Raw genomic sequence first — 22,830 nt, 5'->3', positions numbered from 1 at the left:
TACCCGCAAAACACCAGTCTCAATGTCAACAGTGAAGAGGCGACCCCGGGATGCTGGCCTTCTAGGCAGAGTTGCAACGTGCACGTTTAGTTTTTTGCCCTAGCACTACACAGCTGATTCAAAGCTTGATGATTAGTTGATTATTTGAATCAGCTGTGTAGTGCTAGGGCAAAAAACTAAACGTGCACGTCTTGGGGTCCCGAGGGCCGAGATTGGGAAACCCTGCTATAGGATATTGGTCTCTTGAGATTAAACTGACACAAGTTCCTCGCATATTAACAGATAAACTCCAGTTAGAGGGAAAGTATTTTTAAAAATGTATGCTCAGCTTTACCCAACCGTATTAGGCAAATAAATTACACTCAGAGCCATATTTAGATACAGTAATATTGCTCTGATTACAATGTACCAACAAGTCACATTCGTTTTCAGCACAATTAATTTATGTAAGCAGACTACATCCATTAATTAAGTTTAAAATTGTCTAGAGCCTGTTCACAAACCTCACAACTCTTGTCTTGTATTATGGCTCATTATGTGTCATGAAAAAAGGTTGACAATGCGCAAAACACATCTATCATCAAGCGTATTATGTTATGTAGCTTCATCACCAGTAGGTGGTGGAATTGTATAATTTTAGATCAGCTATGAATTGACGAATCAGCTGCACGAATACGGGTATTTCTGGAGTTTCACAAATAAACTTGGTTAAAATAATCTATTATAATATGATTTGTTTATCATCTATATTTGTCTGGATGATACGCCTATGTCCCACTAATTGCCCTCGTGACCATTATAATTTGTTTGACAATGATGTGTCTGGACTTTAACATTGGTTGTTTGTTCTTTTCCATGGGAAGCTAGAATCGACTGTTATTTACTAAAAAAGAAATTACATTTTGCTAAAGATATTGAATAGATAGTCAAAATATCTATAAGATCTTCTCTTTGGATTAGATAAATAAACACATACCGTACATATTGTCGTTTTTTGATGACATCATCACTGGGACTTTCCGGATGCGTCGGGGTAGACATGTAAAAAGTTGTCTTAAAACTGGACTTCTCTTGCTAATATATCACCACATAGAAGAGGAAGACCGATAGAAGGAAACCATGAAGGGGGGTAAAGATCCAAGTGACACCGAATGGTTAAGATATTAAGACGATCTGTTGTCAACAGGGACAGATATATTCAAAAACAGAATGTCAACAACGCGGCCCCTTCTCGGTATGAAGCGAGTCACCGAGGTAACCTGTAAGGAACCCCTGGGAAACAGGCTGTCGCCAACAGCGAGCAAACAGCAGCAAGAGGCCCTGACAGTGGACGAATTTGCTGTCTTTGAAAACAAGCAAGAAGAACTGAAATGCGCTAAGCCCAGAGTAGAACAGGTTTTTCGGGTAGCTTTCACAATTATCGGCCTTTTGGACACTGGAGCCCACAGTAGTACGGCATCAAGGCAGATATGGCTTCAACTCAAGGGAAAGAGAGACGACGTGTCGAGGGCAAAGGTAAACAGTGACTTACTAAAACTAGTTTGAGGCTTATAACATTGATACCCATTCTTATATTGTTTTATTTATTTGTGTCAGTCAGTTATGCAGTTAAACAGCCTTTAAACAGCCTAACGTTAGTTGAGAAGGGCCATCCTGAAATGTAAGCGGCAAATCAGGCAGTATAATCAATCGGATGGTCATGGTGTACCGAATGGAATAGCTACTATGCTAATTGAGAAGTTGTTTGGGTTTCTGGCTCTGTGTCATATGCCTTCTAGCAAATTAACTGTACAGATAATATATCAGTAACGTTAAAGATTATAGATCTAACGTTAGAGTCCGGCCAGGTTTACATAATTCCGTAAGATCCCGATTGCATGACAGACGGACAAGCTGTTCTTGGCGTTCCTTTTGTTTTCATTTCAACACTGATTTCCCGTTCATTCTACTACTCTAAAAACACCAGTCTTAGCTAGGCTACATCTTTTACACTTCTGTGCCTTGAGTTTTCCCTTGACAACATCGTGTAGCGGGCAGGTGAAGTTCAATGTACAGATCACCGGATTGGGTAATATCAATGTCACCTGTTCGACAACGCGGAAATGATTACTATTGGTGCCAGTAAACTTGGAATCTCCTCCCACCCCATTGAGAACACAGAAAACGGAAACCCCAACACAGTTATGTCTTGCCTCATCATGTCTCTTTCCAGTGTGTAGTCATCAGGAAACCATGTCCACTGTATGGAGAGGAGACACACGGGGGCATTGTGACAGGTGCTTCTTTGACATAGCCAAACATGAGGCTGATTCATCAAATATTTCTGGAAAGAGGTTGAGATTTCCTCATTGGGTTTCACTTGGTTTCTGACAACTTTCCATCTTCCACGTTTTAATCTCACCAATTTACAGTCAATGTGGTGATGACAGAGTTGACTGAGAGTTGTCAGTGAAGATGATGAGTGAAGTTTCTTGAGTAGGCGTAGAGGGGGTGTCCCTGTGCATCATGCTATCAGTTTCAATTGGCCCGTTACCCTGTTAAGCTTCGAATGTGGACATTCTCGTGTGTATATGTTTTTTTTTGTCATGTCTACTTTTCTAACTGGTGTTGACCCTATGTGTTTACAGGAGTACCTGAAAGGCCTGTGTGATCCAGAGCTGCAGCAGGAGGAGCACTACCCTGTGGACATGCACTGCATCTTTGCCGGTGCACGTGGTCTGTTCCTTGACCGACTGCTGCGGGACACCAGCGCTGAAGTTGTGATGCTGGAGCCGGGAACACTGCGCCTGCTGGGCTGCTTTGAGTCTGTCATCATGGCAAAGAGCCGCGTGCAGCAGTTTGTTGCTCTCTTCCAAGAGAAGCGCAGCCTGCCCGGAGATAGGGAGCCGGCCGTGAAACGCACCTTCAAGACGTTTGTGGAGGAGCGAGATGATAAGTACGCCATGGAGCTGCTCCTGTTGCCCAGTGCCCTGAAGGAAGAGCTGCTAGGTCTGGCCCAGAGCCCCACTCAGCCTGGTGGGGCTATAGAAGTGGATCAGGATCGCTCCCAGAGCAGCACCCCTGTCACTGACCTCTCCAACCGCATCCTGGACACCAGCTTTGAGGACAAGGCGGTTGGGGCTGAGACGGGGTTGTTGAATGGCGTCCGGCCCTCCCACAAACGTCGCTCGTCAGAGAGCGAGCTGAGGGACACCAAGAGGCAGTACTCCCTGGAGAGGAGAGATGAGTCGATGGAGAGAGAGCGCCACACTGTGGCCAGTGACAGCCGAGCTAAGACCCCCTCCAAGACCAACATGGGGCTGATGGTGCTGGACTCTAGTGATGGTGCGGATGACGGGGAGGCTGTGAGCCCTGAGACCAACCTGCGGTGCCTGGTGAACTTCTTCAGAACCATGGGCTACCAGCAGGAGGTGGTGGAGCGGGTGGTGAAGGAGACGGGCCAGACAGAGGACACTTTTCTGTTGCTGGAGTGCATTGTGGAGGAGAGCCAAAGAACAGAGAGGCAGCGAGGAGGGGCATCCTCAACCCACAACTCTGAGTCTTCTTCCTCTACTTTCAACTCCAGGGATAAGGATAGAGGGCTAGATAGAGTCCCAAACCGAGCCCTGAATGTAAATTCCAAGGAGAACATTAAGCCACCCAGCAGCAATGGTGTTGGCCAGAGGGGACAGTATAGCAGCATGCTGCAGACAGTGACACTAAAAAGGAGCAGCAGTGCTCAGGGGGCTGCTTACGATATCATCACCATCAATGATGACGAGGACAACACAGACACACTGGCTAGCAGTAAAGCCAGGATGGCAGAGCAGATGGATTTTCCATCGGGGCCCAGGATGGACTACCTGTCCCGGGGAGGGGCTCAGACCATGGGGCCGGTACGTGTGGAGAGTGTGACGGCACTGCGGAGCACACCACAGCGCCCAACCCAGCCAGCAGACACACGGCCAGGCTGCTCCTATCAGACCCTGTCAGCCAGAGTCCCCCCACCCCGCACAGAGCCTGCTCCACCACCCCTGACTGCCACGACCCGCTTCCATGATTCCTTGAGAAACCCCTACACCCTGACCCTACAGAACGAGCCTGGATGCCCTGATCTCCGCCACATCATCATTGACGGCAGCAACGTGGCCATGGCGTGAGTAACCTCCCCTTACTATACCCCCCTCTGTAGGAGGATGTGGAACAACACTGAGAGCCCACACTCATTTTCTCATCATCAGATATGACTGTCTGGAACCACCTGTGTGTAGGCCTATGTGAGCGTTGGTGTGTGTGTGAAAGCAGGAGTGTAACCCTCAGTCAGGACTTTCAAGGGTAACATAGAAGCTCATAGCTGAGAGCTCTTCCAGTAACCTCAGTGTATGAGTAGGTAGGCTTAGAGCATGGCCACCGTGTCTTTGGCAAGGATAATGATTGTCCACATGGGAAAATCTCTATAAAATAATTGTCAGTAATATAACTCCAACTATCTCTCTCAACTTGCCAGTTCTCCTCTGTTTCTTACATCGTGCACCATTTTATTCGGTCCACTGAAGTCATTACTGGAAGTTGTTTTAGGCAGAATAATTGTAATAGAGGTATATTACCCTTTCAGACTCGGACTAATCTGACTGGCAGAGCTAACTTCAGTTTGTGTGGACTGAGTTAGGCTTCCTACCTCATCCGAATGAGGTCAGAATCACATTTCATGATAAGATCTCAGAGTACATATGCTATAGGGACATACAAGTACAAACAACTATGGGGGTTTTATTTTAGAAAATTACAAGGGGAAATAAAGTTTTGTATATTTGGCGATTACATTTCCATGTTGACAAGGTGATTTTACTATCCACGTCAGTGGTGCTGGAGTTAGTGAGTTCAAACAGGATGTGCAACTTTCTCTTTAAGAGGGAACTTCCCTTGACTTTGCATTGCCCCACAAAATGGGACGTGTGCTTTAAGCTGGTGTGTGTTCAGAATATTCTCTGGCCGTTTGTTTGTAATGGTTCTTATGAGATCTACTGGACCCCCTATCTGCCCATATTTTCCAGCAATCTCCAAGTAATAGAAACAAACCCTACTTTTTTTACATATATATAGAATGAGATTAGTGTATTGGGAGTGATCAACAACTCTGGGTAGAATTTTAAGTAGAATTGTACAAAGGCTGCATTTTAAACTCACCATATCTTTATTTTTGGATCGCAGCACTGCTAACTTCCTGCCAAAAGCTGTCTCTGACCAGAGGGACATTCTACTCTGTTAGGCTACGTCTTATGTTTTTGTAGACGTCAAAATGTCTTTCACACCTTCAATGTGTTACTTTCTGAGTGGCTTACTTTCTCAAACTGGGCTGGCACAGTAATTTTATAATCGTGTAATTAAGGATTAAGAATAGACTGTCATAAAATAACCGTCATAGCAGTTTTAGTAAAATATTATTTTAATTTTAATTAACTTCATATTCAAGTCGACAAATTTTACCCAAAAGCAGAAAAGTAAAAGTAAGCCTGGTTTACATCTAACAGCCAATATAAGGAGAGACGAGAGGACGCAAAACTGGCCAATTTTAGAATGTTGTGTTTTGGACAAACAGCTGACTGAAGACGGAAGGCTGGGCATTCAGAAACATAACACCTGCGGTTGAGTCAGTGACTCTACAGTATGATGGAAGTTTGTTGCTCCTTGTTTCAGCAAGTTGTTGTAGCTAAGGAGTCTTGGTTGCCCAGGCAACCCCCCGCCCCCCCCAAATTCCGGCAGCACATGCAATCAGGAGCGGAGGAGAGGAGAAAATGTGTGGAAAATGTGCTTCTTTTGTGTAAATTATTATTTATTTTTTTTACCATCTTTTTGCTATTCAAACGGTTATAGCGGTGATCGCAAATAAGTCATCCAAAATTCCATGGCCATCACAGCCCTACTTGTTACTCACCTGTGACAATACTGTCTGAAGGCAATCCTCAATTTGTCAATCTGAAATACAACAATCACTTTATGTATTAGGATAGTTATAAGCCATTCCTAAGTAACCCTTCCTCCTTGTGCTCCTCTGTAGGCATGGTCTCCACCGCTTCTTCTCCTGCCGGGGGATAGCCATCGCTGTGGAGGCCTTCTGGAGGCAGGGCCACCGGGAGATCACTGTCTTTGTGCCTCAGTGGAGGCAGAAGAGAGACCGCTACACCACAGGTCAGAACAAACACATACCACAGCACAGGCCATCCCAACCTGGGCTCAATCTCATCCCTCTGGTTTTGGTGGGTGAAATGGTCACATGAAATGTACCGGTAGTTCAACCATCCAAGGTTTTGGTCAGGAGAAAGATGATTGTACTTTGGCAAATAGTTGTGAATATTACTGTTTGAATGGTGATATGACAGAAATATGTGGAGCACTTTGTGTGCTCTGTTAAGGATATGGTCTTAATGTGTATTTTCTCCACATGTCTCAATAGAACAACATTACCTAAACCAACTGGAAGACCTGCGTCTGCTCTCCTTTACTCCTTCCAGAGAGGTCTGTGGACAGAGGATTTCCTCCCATGATGACAGGTACTGCAGAGTCACACATCTCACCACGTCATATAGCCAGCTCACCCTCTGTCATCTGCTGCCATCTCATCCATAATCACCCTGTCCCACATTCCCTGCTGCCACCTCATCTATACTCACCCTGTCCCACAGCCTCGCCCACATTCCCTGCTGCCACCTCATCCATACTCACTAGGGTTGAATGGCGGGAACCCGGTTACTGAGATGTACCACCCAAAACCATTCCCTATTCCTGGGATAAATAACTGCAAGAGACTGGTAAATTATATAAATGTTTTATATGAACAGCAGGGCGTGAAATTATATGCCATGTCTAAATCTGAATTCTCTACAACCTTCTGGTCACTGCATGATGAATCATCAATGCTCAGGGTGGGGACCGACAGCCCATCTCAATATGTAGACCTGCACTATATATACACAAAAGTACGTGGACATCCCTTCAAATTAGTGGATTTGGCTATTTCAGCCACACCTGTTGTTGACAGGTGTATAAAATCGAGAACACAGCCATGCCATCTCCAAAGACAAACATTGGCAGTAGAATGGCCTTACAGAATAGATCAGTTCCAAACTGCCTCTGGAAGCAACGTCAGCACAAGGACTGTTCGTCGGGAGCTTCGTGAAATGTTTCCTTGGCCAAGCAGCCACACACAAGCCTAAGATCACCATTCGCAATGCCAAGCGTTGGCTGGAGTTGTACATAGCTCGCCAATGGACTCTGGAGCAGTGGAAACACGTTCTCTGGGGTGATGAATCACGCTTCACCATCTGGCAGTCCGACGGAAGAATATGGGTTTGGCGGATGCCAGGAGAACGTTACCTGCCCCAATGCATAGTGTCAACTGTAAGGTTTGGTGGAGGAGGAATAATGGTCTGGGGGTGTTTTTCATGGTTCTGGCTAGGCCCCTTAGTTCCAGTGAAGAGAAATCTTAACTCTACAGGATACAATGAAATTCTAGACGATTCTGGGCTTCCAAATTTGTAGCAACAGTTTAGGGAAGACCCTTTCCTGTTTCAGCATGACAATGCCCCCGTGCACAAAGCAAACTTGACTGGCCTGCACAGAGCCCTGACTTCAACCCCATCGAACACCTTTGGGATGAATTGGGATGCCGACTGCGAGCCAGGTCTAATTGCCCAACATCAGTGCCCGACCTCACTGATACTCTTGTTGCTGAATGGAAGTCAGTCCCCGCAGCAATGTTCCAACATCTCGTGGAAAGCCTTCCCAGAAGAGTGGAGGCAGTTATAAGGGGGTACCAACACCATATTAATGCCCATGATTTTGGAATGAGAAGTTAGACAAGCACACGTCCACATACTTTTGGTCATGTAGTGTATCATCTCATCATGGTAATGTTGGTGTTGTGATAGGTGGACAGACCTACATTTGCTGCAGCGTAGCCTATGCTACAGTAACAAAGACCGAATGTGTGACTAATTTACATATCCACCTGGCTTCCGGGGGTCACTTCTTTTTATTGCAGCTGCAGAGTTTTAAAACATGAGCGAGCACTCTCACTCATCAATTCCATTCAAACTGCATTCAAAATAGATACCGGTAATCCTGTTCAAGATTGATATATAGATAGATCTATATCTATATAGATATGTCCTAGCTTACCTCTTTCAGGTAATAAATTCAATGCAGTGTTAGCCTTATGTTTAGTTGGTGGGTTATGCATAATAAGCTTCTAACGTATAACCTCTCTTGTGCAATACGTACACACCTGTGCTCCGCTGGTCTTTTTTTTTTAAGTATCCTTAGCTCCTGGAGTCCCATGCAGGAAAAGCTAGACTAGATTAGCTTGCTGGACATCATTTTTGGGGCATTTCTTATACCAATAGACTATTCAAAGAGGGACACAAGCTCTTGTTTGTTAAATACAGCAGCCAATAGAACTCACGGGTAGTTTGAAAGAAGGGCAAACACGTGATGGCTGTAGGCAATACCAGTTATTTATTCAGACCCGTAACCATTCAATCCTCGTGAAGAGAAGTGAAAGCCTTCTGCATCTCATTCTAGTCCTATATTATTCAAGCATGTCATTAGAATGATGAAGATAAATGAAATAGGTTTTGTCCTTAACTGTTGAAAGTGAGGAAGGAATGAAGCAACACTAGAGAGAGAAAGGAGGTAGGCTAATAACATTAGTGGAAATATTATGAAAATCTTTAATCAAATTCGCTAGCCTATACTTGTAACTTTGTAGGCCGCATGTGCTGCACCAGAGTCGCATGTTTTCTCTCTGCTTTATCATGGTTTGAACGAGGTGCGTAATTCCAGTGCGTAATGTGCAGTACCCTATGTATTGGATAACGGCACAATCATTTGGGCTCATTAAATGTATTTAAATCAGGCTCAGGTTGCATCAGGCTTGAATTTTAATCAAATCCAGACACAGGCCTATTTAAATGCTTTTGAATGACACTTCCGGTTTTGGTGGGAAATACCAGGTTACCCGGGAGAAAAGTTATTTATTCTCGTGATGGAACATTTGTAAAAAGCCTGAAATATTCCACCCTAAACTCACTCTGTCCCACAGCCTTGCCCACATTCCTTACTGTCATCCATACTGTCAGCTGACTCAGTCTATCTTATCTCTCTCTCACCTACAGGTTTCTGCTCCACCTGGCAGAGAAGACAGGAGGGGTTATCGTCACCAATGACAACTTGCGGGACTTTGTAAATACATCAGAGGCATGGATGAGGATCATCCAAGAGAGGTGAAGGCCTTTTAACCAAACATCAGACATGCACTCATTTATATAATCCCTGGACACATTACCTTCTCCTCTCACACTGACTGGCCCCTTTTTCCAGGCTTCTGCAGTTTACCTTTGTAGAGGACCACTTTATGATCCCAGATGACCCCCTGGGGAAGCATGGCCCTCACCTGGAGGTGTTCTTACGGAAGGACAACAGGTGTGTGTGAAAGGAGATGATAGTATTGTTTAAACAGTATGACCTTACTGCAGAGGTATGTGTATTGACCATACGTGTGTCTCTCTCACAGACGGAGCCCAGTCACACCTCCTCTGAGGCCAGACCCCCGAGCCACCCCGCAACCTGTCTTTGTCCAAGCTCTGCAGTCTGCCCCTCGCCCCTCATCTGTCCCCCGCCCCACAGCTACCCCCCAGATGAGACCACTCTCCCACTGGCCACATTCTGGGCCCCCTGGGTGGCACCCCCCTCACCCAACACCCTCACCACCTCCACAGAGGTCACACCCTCCTCGCCCCTCACCCCCTCTTCAGCGATCACACACCCCTCGCCCAACACCCTCTCCCCCTCCCCAGCGGTCACCCTCGGAAACCATAGAGCTCAAAAGGAAGCTGTACGATATCTTTCCCGACCAGAAGCAGCGCATTGACCGTATCCTCAGTGACAACCCCTACATGAGGGACCTGAATGCACTGTCAGGCCTTCTGCTGGGATGAAACCAAGCACACACACTGTACTCAGCCATTCACACACAGATACACTTACAAGTCTCTGTCGAAGGAGGGTGCCAATAGTAGGCCTATGTACAGAAAACTGAGCTATTTAAAGTTTTTGTATTAAAGTTGATGGTCAACTGCACTGCTCTTGGATGGCTATTTGTTTGGAAGGCATAACTCTCCTTTTTCTACACATTTAAGTTCAGCAGTGTCCATGGAACATATGCCATTCATGAATAGATTGCTTTCCCGAGTGAAACCATAAAATTGTGGGGAAGGAATTGTCCAGCTGGCATCTACTGTATGTGATGTCCACATATGTTCTCAGTACTTATTTCCTGTCATATGTCTCTGCACAAGTCTTTAAGGTGTAAAACCAAATTGCTGTAATAACTGCTGAAGGAAGGTTATTTTGTTAATGTTGTAATATAATTTGTTTCTGTATGATTTTGTAAATATGAACATTGACATGTGCAGATATGGTTTTATGTAATTAACCACACAAATACAAACAGCTCCATAAAGAAGCTTTTTTTAAACTAGAGATACTTCATTCCTTCAGTGATTCACAATCCAGTGCTTTGATACTAGGTTAGCAGGGTAGAAGGGTTCCTCTAGTCTAGATACACAGCCTGGAGACACCAGTGCCCTGTCCAAGCACAATCCTGTGCTGAGAAAATTATATTAAAAACATTCTTAAACATGAGGAAATGATATTCCTTGTATGACATTGCAAATATTCCTTACAGAGTTTGGCTGCTAAGTCCCTTATCTTCCTGTACTGATTGTCCACTACACTCTGAGGACATAGCCATTGTATCTTCTGCAGAGTCCCAGACTGACTCAGAGCCCAGAAACAGAGCCAACTTACCCATGTTACTCAATGATCTGGAACACCCTGGCCACTCTTGTACAAGTCACTATCTTTTGTAATGGTAACATAGCAAACCCATTATTCATTGTTTGTTCAATGAACAACCATCACAAATAACTCTACCTGCATGTACATATTTACCTCAATTACCTCGACACCGGTGCCCTCGCACATTGACACATTGACTCTGTACCGGTACCCCCTGTATATAGCCCCGCTGTTGTTATTTACTGCTGCTCTTTAATTATTTGTTATTCTTATCATACCTTTTTGTAGGTATTTTCTTAACTGCGTTGTTGGTTAAGGGCGTGTAAGTATTTCACTGTAATGTCTACACCTGTTGTATTCGGCGCATGTGACAAAATTTTATTTGAAAAGACCCTAGTCACCAGCCACCAGAGGTCACTGTAAACCAAGCTGTCAGGGGCTAGTTGCTACTGGAGCACTTATTGCTAAAAGAAAAATCAGACAGATGTGGCCTGGCTATTATGAAAACAGTTTGCTTCCGTTGTGTATAGCTTTAGTTTTGTATAACAAGGTCTCATCCATTGTGTATAACTAACATTCAACTCTTTTTGGAGAGGTTCGTCAGTGTATTCTACCAGTGAGATAAAACTTTGGACTCTGTATCCAAGTCCCCTTTCTGTTGTTTCTTCTCTATATAATGTAAAGGACATCAGTCACTGATGTTTAATTTAAATTTTTTTCCCCTTTTAAGATTTCTACGAGAAAGGAAATGCTGTGGTATCACCAATGAGGGCATAGGCGTTCTGTGGGTATCTCACGGTTACTTGAAAGACAGGGTGTATATTTGATTTCCACAGGCTGGTAAAGTTAATAAAGGCCAACTGTTTGTCATAAGAGACCTTTTCTTCATCTGTCTGTTGTCGTCTTTGTTCTAATCATTTCTAAGCTGTTTTGTTGGTGTGTAGACATGTACTGAAAACAAAAATAGTAATATACAGTGCATTCAGAAAGTATTCAGACCCCTTGACTTTTTCCACATTGTTACATTACAGCCTTATTCTAAAATTGATTAAATTGTATTTTTCCTCATCGATCTACACACAATACCCCATATAATGACAAAGCAAAAACAGGTTATGAAATGTATTAATTAGGAAATGTATTAAATATAAAACTAAAATACCTTATTCAGACCCTTTGCTTGGCTCATCGCGCTCTAGTGACTCCATGTGGCGTGCCGGGCACCTGGATGCTGACGTTGGTCGTCAGTTGGGGTTTCCTCCGACACATTGGTGCGGCTGGCTTTCTGAGGTTAAGCAGGTAAAACAATTATAATTTTTAAGTTTCCTTTAGGAAAATTGGGCACTGGACAACATGACAAGGAAGATTTTAATTTACTGGATATTTGAGAAATGTACAAAAATACTATTCCCTGTGTTTCGATGTGTAGCACTTGCCAAACGTAATAGCCTATTTTTGTATTGGTTTATAGGCTACTTTCCTAAAACAATAATTGTCCACCACACGGTTTAGCTGTCAGAGATTTGAGCATTAAATGTTTCAGATCATTGCATGCATAGGCCTATAGGTTTAGGTGTCCACTGTATGACATGCATACACACACACACACACACACACACACACACACACACACACACACACACACAGTGCATTCAGAAAGTATTCAGACCCCTCAACTTTTTCCAAATTTTGTTGTTACATTACAGCCTTATTCTAAAATTGATTAAATAAAATATGTCCTCAATCTATACACAATACCCCATAATTAAAAAGCAAAAACAGCTTTAGAAATTTTTGCAAATGTATTAAAAATAAAAAACAGAAATACCTTATTTACATAAAAGTATTCAGACCCTTTGCTATGAGACTCGAAATTGAGCTCAGGTGCATCTTGTTTCCATTGATCATCCTTGAGATGTTTCTACAACTTGGAGTCCACCTGGGGTAAATTTAATAGATTGGACATGATTTGGAAAGGTAAAAACCAAGCCATGAGGTCAAAGGAATTGACCGTAGAGCTCCAAGACAGGATTGTGTTGAAGCACAGATCTGGGGAAGGGAACCAAAACATTTATGCAGCATTGAAGGTCCCCAAGAACACAGTGGCCGCCATCATTCTTAAATGGAAGAAGTTTGGAACCACCAAGACTCTTCCTAGAGCTAGCCACCCGGCCAAACTGAGGGTTTTGTCAGGGAGGTGACAGAGTACAGAGAGATCCTTGATGAAAACCTGCTCCAGAGCGCTCAGGACCTCAGACTGGGGTGAAGGTTCACCTTCCAACCACCCTAAGCACACAGCCAAGACAACGCAGAAGTGGCTTCGGGACAAGTCTCTGAACCTCCTTGAGCGGACTTGAACCCGATCAAACATCTCTGGAGAGACCTGAAAATAGCTGTGCAGCAACGCTCCCCATCCAATATGACAGAGCTTGAGAGGATCTGCTGAGAAGAATAGGAGAAACTCACAAAATACAGGTGTACCAAGTAGAGGTCGACCGATTAATCGGAATGGCCGATTTCAAGTTTTCATAACAATCGGAAATCGGTATTTTTGGGCGCCGATTTGCAGATTAATTTATTTTATTTTTTTACACCTTTATTTAATCTTTATTTAACTAGGCAAGTCAGTTAAGAACACATTCTTATTTTCAATGGCGGCCTAGGAACGTTCTGCCTCAGATTTTTAACCTTGTCAGCTCGGGGGATACAATCTTGCAACCTTACAGTTAACTAGTCCAATGCTCTAACACACAGGTGTCAAACTCATTCCACGGGGGGCCGAGTGTCTGCGGGTTTTCGCTCCTCCCTTGTACTTGATTGATGAATTAACATCACTAATTAGTTAGGAACTCCCCACACCTGGTTGTCTAGGGCTTTATTGAAAGGAAAAACCAAAAACCTGCAGACACTAGGCCCTCCGTGGAATGAGTTTGACACCCCTGCCTAACACCTGATTACATTGCACTCCACGAGGAGCCTGCCTGTTAGCGAATGCAGTAAGCTAAGGTAAGTTGCTAGCGAGCATTAAACTTATCTTATAAAAAACAATCAATCAATGACTGTCATTGCTCCAATGTGTACTTAACCATAAACATCAATGCCTTTCTTAAAATCAATACACAAGTATATATTTTTAAACCTGCATATTTAGCTAAAAGAAATCCAGGTTAGCAGGCAATATTAACCAGGTGAAATTGTGTCATTTCTCTTGCGTTCATTGCACGCAGAGTCAGGGTATATGCAACAGTTTGGGCCGCCTGGCTCTTTGCGAACTAATTTGCCAGAATTTTACGTAATTATGACAACATTGAAGGTTGTGCAATGTAACAGGAATATTTAGACTCATGGATGCCACCCGTTAGATAAAATACGGAATGGAATAAACGTTTTGTTTTCAAGGTGATAGTTTCCTGATTAGTCAAAGGTATATGGTTTAGAGAGAAATAGTCGACGCGTTATAATTCCTGTAATAACTTGCGGCTGAATTTGAAAGGGGTTCCTTCGTTATTTTACCGTTCATGTCTTCCATAGAGAATGTCTTGATCTACTTCAAATAAGGTATGTGTTTCGTGCAGGCTTAAACCGCCTCGATGTTTTGATACCCATGTAAATCTCACTAGGATAAGGTAACGTTTGTCAACATATTTTCATAAATCCACTCTACAAAATGTTTTATCTTCGCTTATATTTAGCAAATATTGATCAGAGTTACCTTGTCCTATGGATATCTACACAGTTATAAAATTGCCACGGTGATGTAAGCCTACACGAAACACAGACCTTATTTTAAGTGAATCTAAAAATATCCTATGGAATAAATGAAGGAACCGCTTTTCAGATTTTGCTAAAAGGTGTCATGGGAATTATGACTCGCACTTTGGTTGTCAATTCTTACCATGCCCATTATTAAAATCGGATTTCCTGCATATAGAAAGTAAAGTTTTTGTTTTCAACATTCATCACAGGTAACTTAAACTCTATTTTTATTCAAACAGTTGAGAGTATTTGTCTCCTAAGCAGACTCTTCAGTATCATTGTCACTTCAGAGCTGTGTGCGTGTGTATTTATGTATTATATTAAGTTAAAATAAAAGTGTTCATTGTTCTTTCAGTATTGTTACAATTGTCATTATTACAAAAAGGTGTGTGTATGACATATATATATATATTTAAAAATAATAATGTAAAAAAAAATGGCCGATTAATCGGTATCGGCATTTTTTGTCCTCCAATAATCGGTATCGGTAATCATAATCGGTCGACCTCTAGTACCAAGCTTGTAGCGTCATACCCAAAAAGACTCGAGGCTGTAATCGCTGCCAAAGGTGCTTCAACAAAGTACAGAGTAAAGAGTCTGAATACGTATGTGATGATGTTTATTTTTTATAAATTAGAAAATGTTTTGAAAATCCTGTTTTATCAATCAATCAATCAAGTTTATTTTATATAGCCCTTCGTACATTAGCTAATATCTCGAAGTACTGTACAGAAACCCAGCCTAAAACCCCAAACAGCAAGCAATGCAGGTGTAGGTGTAGAAGCACGGGTTTTATGGGTTATTATGTGTAGATTGATTATAGTTTGGCCCCCATCAATGTAACCTACCAAAATGTGGTAAAGGGTCAAGGGGTCTGAACTTTCCTGAATAATTTACGAAGGAATGCACTATACATATACACCTGGAATGCTTTTCCAACAGTCTTGAAGGAGTTCCCACATATGCTGAACACTTGTTGGCTGCTGTTCTTTCACTCTGTGGTCCGACTCATCCCAAACCATCTCAATTGGGTTGAGGTCAGGTGATTGTAGAGGCCAGGTCATCTGATGCAGAACTCCATCACTCTCTTTCTTGGTCAAATAGCCCTTACACAGCCTGGAGGTGTGTTGGGTCATTGTCCTGTTGAAAAACAAATGATAGTCCCACTAAGCCTAAACCACATGGGATGGCGTATCACTGCAGAATGCTGTGGTAGCCATGCTGGGTAAGTGTGCCTTGAATTCTAAATAAATCACTGAGTGTCACCAGCAAAGCACCACGACACCATCACACCTCCATGCTTCACGGTGGGAAACACACATGCAGAGATCATCCGTTCACCTACCAAAAATCTAATTTGGACTCATCAGACCAAAGGACAGATTTCCACCGGTCTAAATGTCCATTGCTCGTGTTTCTTGGCCCAAGCAAGTCTCTTCTTATTATTGGTGTCCTTTAGTAGTGTTTTTTTGCAGCAATTTAGACCATGAAGGCCTGATAAACGCAGTCTCCTCTGAACAGCTGATGTTGAGATTAGTCTTACTTGAACTCTGTGAAGCATTTATTTGGGTGGCAATTTCTAAGGCTGGTAACTCTAATGAACTTATCCTCTGCAGCAGAGGTAACTCTGGGTCTTCCATTCCTGTGGCGGTGCTCATGAGAGCCAGTTTCATCATAGAGCTTGATGGTTTTTGCGACTGCACTTGAAGAAACTTTCAAAGTTCTTGATCTTCCGGAAAGACTGACCTTCATGTCTTAAAGTAATGATGGACTGTAATTTCTCTTCGCTTATTTGAGCTGTTCTTGCCATAATATGGACTTGGTCTTTTACCAAATAGGGCTATCTTCTGTATACCACCCCTACCTTGTCACAACACAACTGATTGTCTTAAATGCATTAAGAAGGAAAGAAATTCCACAAATGTACTTTTAACAAGGCACACATGTTAATTGAAATGCATTCCAGGTGACTGCCTCATGAAGCTGGTTGAGAGAATGCCAAGAGTGTGCAAAGCTGTCATGGCAAAAGGTGGCTACTTTGAAGAATATAAAATATATTTTCATTTAACTATTTTTAATGTATATATATATATTTTACATATTACCTAAATAACAACATTGAAACAATATTCTAACATCGGCTGATAAATTGTCAAGTACTTACCTTCCCGAAGAGCCATGGACCTCTGACCGAGAGGCAAGAAGGACGACCAAAACGTTGTTGATTCCCAAGATAACGATAACGCTACAGCTAGCAAGATTAGCATTAGCCCTCATAGCTCAGACGACAGTTCCAGACTGTTGCTCTCGGCCTCTTGCGAGCCTGCCGACATGCTGGCTTACTGTCCTCTGGGAAATTCAGGATGATAACAAAGGTCTTTCTATGAAAATTGACAAGAAATCGGCTGAACTCAATTCTTCCATTGACGACCTGAAGTCCTCCATGATGATCTCCTTTTATGAACGACTGAGGCTGAGTTGCGCATTAGCACAGTTGAAGATACCATCGCTTGACATGACCAGGTTCTGATACAACAGCAAAAGGACAATGCCTACCTCAAAAACAAGGTAGACCAGATGGAGAACCAGAGTAGACGTAGTAATATCCGTGTGGTGGGATTGAAAAAGGACAGCGAGGGCCGTGACCCGGTCCGTTTCTTCACTCAATGGATCCCGGATGTCCTAGGCATAATCAACTTCACCAAGCCGCTGGAAATCGAACGCGCCCACAGAACATCAGTGCAGAAACCCTGGCCAGATGAGCCCCCATGGGCCATCTTGATCAGTTTCCTCCGTTTCCAGTACAGAGAGAAGATACTGCAACTCGCAAGAGCCAAAGGGTACATCACCATCGATGGCAAGAGGGTCAGCCAGACGTCGCAAGCAGTTCAGACCTGCCGCCAAAGCACTGAAGGAGAAGAACATCACCGGCTATCTCATCCACCCTGCGCGGATGAAAGCTCAGTACAAAGGCCGAAGCCATCTCTTCAACACACCGGGAGAAGTGTTCACTTTTCTCAAAGAACTGAACCACGTCTGAACCAGGACGGTCTCTCTGGGGAATAAGATGCAGTTTGTTTGTTTTCTCTTATCCGGACTGAACTGCTGATATCTTCTTGGAATTTGGATCAGTTTACCCCGCTATCCGGTCGCTATAGTTGATTTGTACATTTTCAAATAACCATTTTTTTCCCTGGTGAGTTCTATTACATTTACAGGAGAGTATATTTTGGTTTAGTCAATATCCACTTGGCGAAGCAAATAAGTGGGCTTAGGCCCACTGCTTTCCCCCCCCCATTTATGTTTCTCTTCCGAAAAGACACTCAAGCAGCCCTTACCGTGGGCAGTAAATATTCAGCCATAAATGTCTATTCACAATGTTTGTTTTCAATTTAGAGAGCTCGCAGGTTTTAGTTTACGCCAAGGTTTAGCTAGTAAGAGCAAGATGGATATCGAGCAGCAACGTATCTCTACAAGTGTATTCATGTTTGATTGTTGGGATTGTTGTTTTAGTCTGACAATCGGGGTGGGATGGATTTTTGTTTTCTATGTTTATTGTTGTTTCCTTCCTAAAGAGACACATAGGTCACTTCTGTCTTCAAACCAAAGTTGAAACATTTCCTGACTATTTACATATGAGAGATTTCCATTCGGTTGCATATTTGAAACCCAACCTATGTTTACTCCACTAAAATATGTCACGTTCAACGTAAAAGGTCTTAACAGTCCAATTAAAAGGAAAAGAGTCTATATATACCTTAAGAAATTAAAGGCTGACATTGTGTTTTTACAAGAAACACACAAGAAATTGAAGAGGGAATGGGTAGGACAAGTTTTTACGTCCTCTTTTAACTCCAAAGCAAGAGGAACCGCAATTTTGATACGTAGACACATCCCCTTCTGCGTCAACAACACCATCTCTGATCCCTCGGGCAGGTTTGTTTTGGTGCAGGGGCATATGTTTTCGGAGTCTTGGACCCTATTGAATATTTATGCTCCTAACTTCGATGACCATATGTTTATTCAGAATGTCTTCCTTCAGGTCGCTCAAGCACCACCAGGATGGCTACTGGTTGGAGGAGATTTTAATTTTTGTTTTGATGCAGTTCTTGATAGGTCCTCTGATAAACCCTCACTTCTTACCAAAGCCAGCAAGCTCACCATGTCATTCATGAAAGATCTCAATTTACTAGACATCTGGAGACAGTTGCACCCACAGGATAGGGACTACTCTTTTTATTCACACCCACACAAGACACACACACGCATAGATCACTTTTTACTGTCGACCCAACTGTTTCATAGAGTGTTAGATATCGAGTATCTCCCCAGATTGCTTAGTGACCATTCTCCTCTGGTATTATCAATCTCCATTCCTACCAAGGTAAATGGAGCATATAGATGGAGACTAAATTCTACACTCCTAAAGCAACCTGAATTTTGTGCATTCATCAAAGAGCAGATCAATATTTTTACTTTGTCAAACAAACCCTCCGCTCCTGACAGTTTCATTCTTTGGGACACATTGAAGGCCTATCAGAGGGGACAGATCATTTCCTATACTAAAGGGCAGAAGAGAAAACACGGTGCGGAACTGAGTGCCCTTGAATCTGAAATCTCTGAGCTAGAGAAAACCTACCTAAGAGGCCCGACTAAAGATCTATACAGGCTTTTGGTAAATAAAAAACTGAAATATAATATTCTGAACACATATCAAGCTGAGAGGGCCATCACTAAATCAAAACAGCGTTATTACGAGCTTGGAGAGAAAGCTCACAAAGTATTGGCATGGCAACTGAAAGCAGAGGAAAGTAAGAGGACAATTAATGCTATAGAAACTCTTACTAATGAGATATCTTTCGACCCTACTGAAATTAATAATACTTTTAAGAAATACTATGAAGACCTCTACACTTCCCAATCAAGCGATGATCTATCAGAGATCGACTCCTTTCTCTCCTCTCTCAACCTCCCTTGCCTGTCAGAGGAAGACAGAGAGTGCCTGAGTGAACACTTCTCAGTTCCTGAATCATTGGAGGCCATTAAATCCTTACCTTCTAATAAATCTCCTGGGGAGGATGGCTTCCCTCCAGAATTCTATAAAGAATTTAGGGAGCTGTTGGTCCCCTACCTTATGGAAGTACTTAAAAAAGCTGGGGAAGACAACTGCTTTCCAGAGTTTTTCTCTCATGCAGTGATTACTGTAATCCACAAGAAAGGGAAAAACCAGCTAAAGTGCGCCTCCTATAGACCAATCTCTCTCCTTAACACGGATTGTAAACTGGTCACCAAGATGCTATCTAAGAGATTGGAGTCATGTCTTCCACTGTTGGTCAACCCAGATCAGACTGGCTTCATAATTAATAGATTGTCCTCCAATAATCTCAGAAGGTTCTTTGATATAATTCACCTTGCTAACAAAAACAAAATACCTAGTGTCGCAGTCTCCCCTCGATGCTGAAAAGGTCTTTGATAGGGTTTAATGGCCATACCTCTTTCGCGTCTTGGAAAAGTTTGGTTTAGGTACCGTGTTTGTAAATTTGATAAAATCACTCTACAAATCTCCTAAAGCTAGGATTGCTACCAATTAGATTACTTCCTCCTCTTTCCCTCTCTATAGGGGGAACAGACCAGGTTGCCCAATTAGCCCCCACCTCTTTGCCCTCGCCATCGAACCGTTGGCTGAGGCTATTAGAACGTGCCCTGACATACATGGCTTTGAGGTGGGCCCCCATACCCATAAGTTATCACTCTTTGCGGACGACCTTATCTTATTTCTAACAAACCCAGAACACTCCCTCTCTCACTTGCAGATCCTACTACAGTGTTATAGTTCTTTCTCTGGATATAAGGTCAATTTTGATAAAAGCAAAATCTTACCATTGTCTGTCTATGACCATCATTCCATCAAGCACAAGTTTCCTTTTAGATGGTCTCCTATGGGCTTCACATATTTGGGCATAATGGTGGATGGTAACCTGAACAACCTCTATAAACTCAATCTGGCCAGTTTGTAAAAGGTGTAAAGGGTGGAGGCTAAAAGGTGGAGGGTGACCTTTGTAAATGGATGGACTTACCTCTCACTCTACTGGGTAGAATCAATGTAATTAAAATGAATGTCCTGCCCAGATTTCTATATTTTGCTTCAATCTCTCCCTATCCCTGTTCCCGCAGCATTCTTTTCCTCTCTCGTCAAGCTGACCAGACGGTTTATCTGGCACGGCAAAACCCCTAGGGTTGGCCTGGATAAATTGACCCTTGATTACGGTCAAGGGGGCTTAAACCTCCCCAATTTTAGAATGTACTACTGGGCTGCACAGTCTAGGTTTCTGGCTCAGAGGTTTGACAATGGTCCCTCTCCCTCATGGTTGAACATTGAAAAGCTTGAGGTAAATTATGACATTGGGGCAGAATTGTTTTACAAATGGGACAGAAAATCTATAAAAACCATCACAGACAACCCTTTAATCATACATTCCGCCCTGGCATGGTACAAACTGCATGAGCTGTTCAGACGAGGGGGATTCCTTTCCCCTAAAACCCCTTTATGGAACAATAGATTGATCCCTATGTTTTTCCAGAATAGTAACTTTAGACCATGGTCTGATAAGGGGATCACTCTTCTGGAACATTGTTATGAGGAGGGAGTTCTTATGTCTTTTGATCAGCTGAAACAGAAATACCACTTGCCTAACTGGGACTTTTTTAGCTACCTACAACTACAAAACTTTATTAGGGTGACTCTCAAGGGACAATGGAACCTACCTAAGATGTCACCTATTGAACAACTCTGCCACGCAGACCAACCACTGTTCAAGGCCATTTCCTGTGTTTACGATGCTCTTATGTCAGGACTGACACTGCCTGAGCTAGATAAACCACGACTTAGATGGGAAAAGATCTGGATATTGATCTTGATGAGGGTCTATGGAGTGACCTATGCAGGGATGGTGTTACATCCACATTGAACTCCAGATACAGACTGATCCAGTTTAATTTCCTCCATCAGCTCTATATCACCCCATCTAGACTGCACAAGTTCAACCCTGATATCTCCTCCCTATGTTTTAGATGTGGCTCAGATGAAGGAACATTCCTCCATTCCACTTGGCAGTGTTCAAAACTACACGGTTTCTGGCAGGGGGTATGCGATACCATATCCTCAATTGGGTATCCTCAACTGGGTAACTATACTAATTATAATAATAGGCAAAGCCATACTATGAAGCTAACTGAAATATTGCTAGCGATTGCCAAGAAATGTATTGCCTTGAAATGGAAATCGGATTCCTCCCTGCCAGTTGCAATGTGGCTATCGGAAGATAATAGTTGTATCCCACTGGAGAAAATCACTTACTGCTTGAGGAATAAGTTAGAGACATTTTACAGAATTTGGCAACCTTTTATTGACTATATGGAGAATCTCCCCCCACATCACATTGATTGAATCTCTATATAATCCTTATATAATGTTTCACACGTAATGTATAATATGTAGTTTACGGCAGGTGATCCATGATCGAATGTCTCATTATTATTATTTTTTATTTTACTCTTTATTATGACTTATTTATTGTATGTTTGTATATATAATTATTATTATTTGTATTTTTTTGTTATGCTCATCTGTTACTGTCACTTTGTCCTATTGTTGTCTAATATTTTTTCACTTTTGTTTTGAATGTTCTTTAATTGGAAAATGCAAAAATAAAACATTTGTTTAAAAAAAATATATATAATTTAAACTTCTACTTGGTACTCATCCCGGATCCGGGAGCACCCTCATCAGTAAAAAAGATGACTAGCATAGCCTAGCATAGCGCCACAAGTAAATACTAGCATCTAAATATCATGAAATCACAAGTCCAAGACACCAGATGAAAGATACACATCTTGTGAATCCAGCCATCATTTCCAATTTTTAAATTGTTTTACAGCGAAAACACAATATGTATTTCTATTAGCTAACCACGATAGCAAAAGACCCAACCGCATATTTTCACCATTTTTTTACCGCATAGGTAGCTATCACAAATTCGACCAAATAAAGATATAAATAGTCACTAACCAAGAAACAACTTCATCAGATGACAGTCTTATAACAGATTTATTGTATAGCATATGTTTTGTTCGAAAAATGTGCATATTTCAGGTATAAATCATAGTTTTACATTGCAGCCACCATCACAAATCTCACCAAAGCAGCTAGAATAACTACAGAGAGCAACGGGAAATACC

The 22,830-nt window shown here is 42.5% G+C and overlaps 1 protein-coding gene across 1 annotated transcript; it reads left to right on the top strand.

The window, feature by feature from the left end:
• The first annotated feature begins 992 nt into the window (after positions 1-992).
• LOC129867593 (NEDD4-binding protein 1-like) lies at positions 993-11,548 on the top strand. The gene is made up of 7 exons (XM_055941099.1): positions 993-1,515; positions 2,628-4,135; positions 6,038-6,168; positions 6,434-6,530; positions 9,153-9,260; positions 9,358-9,459; positions 9,551-11,548. Exons 1-7 carry the CDS (start codon positions 1,210-1,212, stop codon positions 9,972-9,974), a joined length of 2,676 nt encoding a protein of 891 aa, XP_055797074.1. The 5' UTR covers positions 993-1,209; the 3' UTR covers positions 9,975-11,548.
• The last annotated feature ends 11,282 nt before the right edge of the window (positions 11,549-22,830 follow it).

The sequence above is a fragment of the Salvelinus fontinalis genome, chromosome 12 (genome assembly GCF_029448725.1).
Source record: "Salvelinus fontinalis isolate EN_2023a chromosome 12, ASM2944872v1, whole genome shotgun sequence".
Classification (NCBI taxonomy): Eukaryota; Metazoa; Chordata; class Actinopteri; order Salmoniformes; family Salmonidae; genus Salvelinus; species Salvelinus fontinalis.
This window is presented reverse-complemented; position numbering and strand designations above follow the sequence as displayed.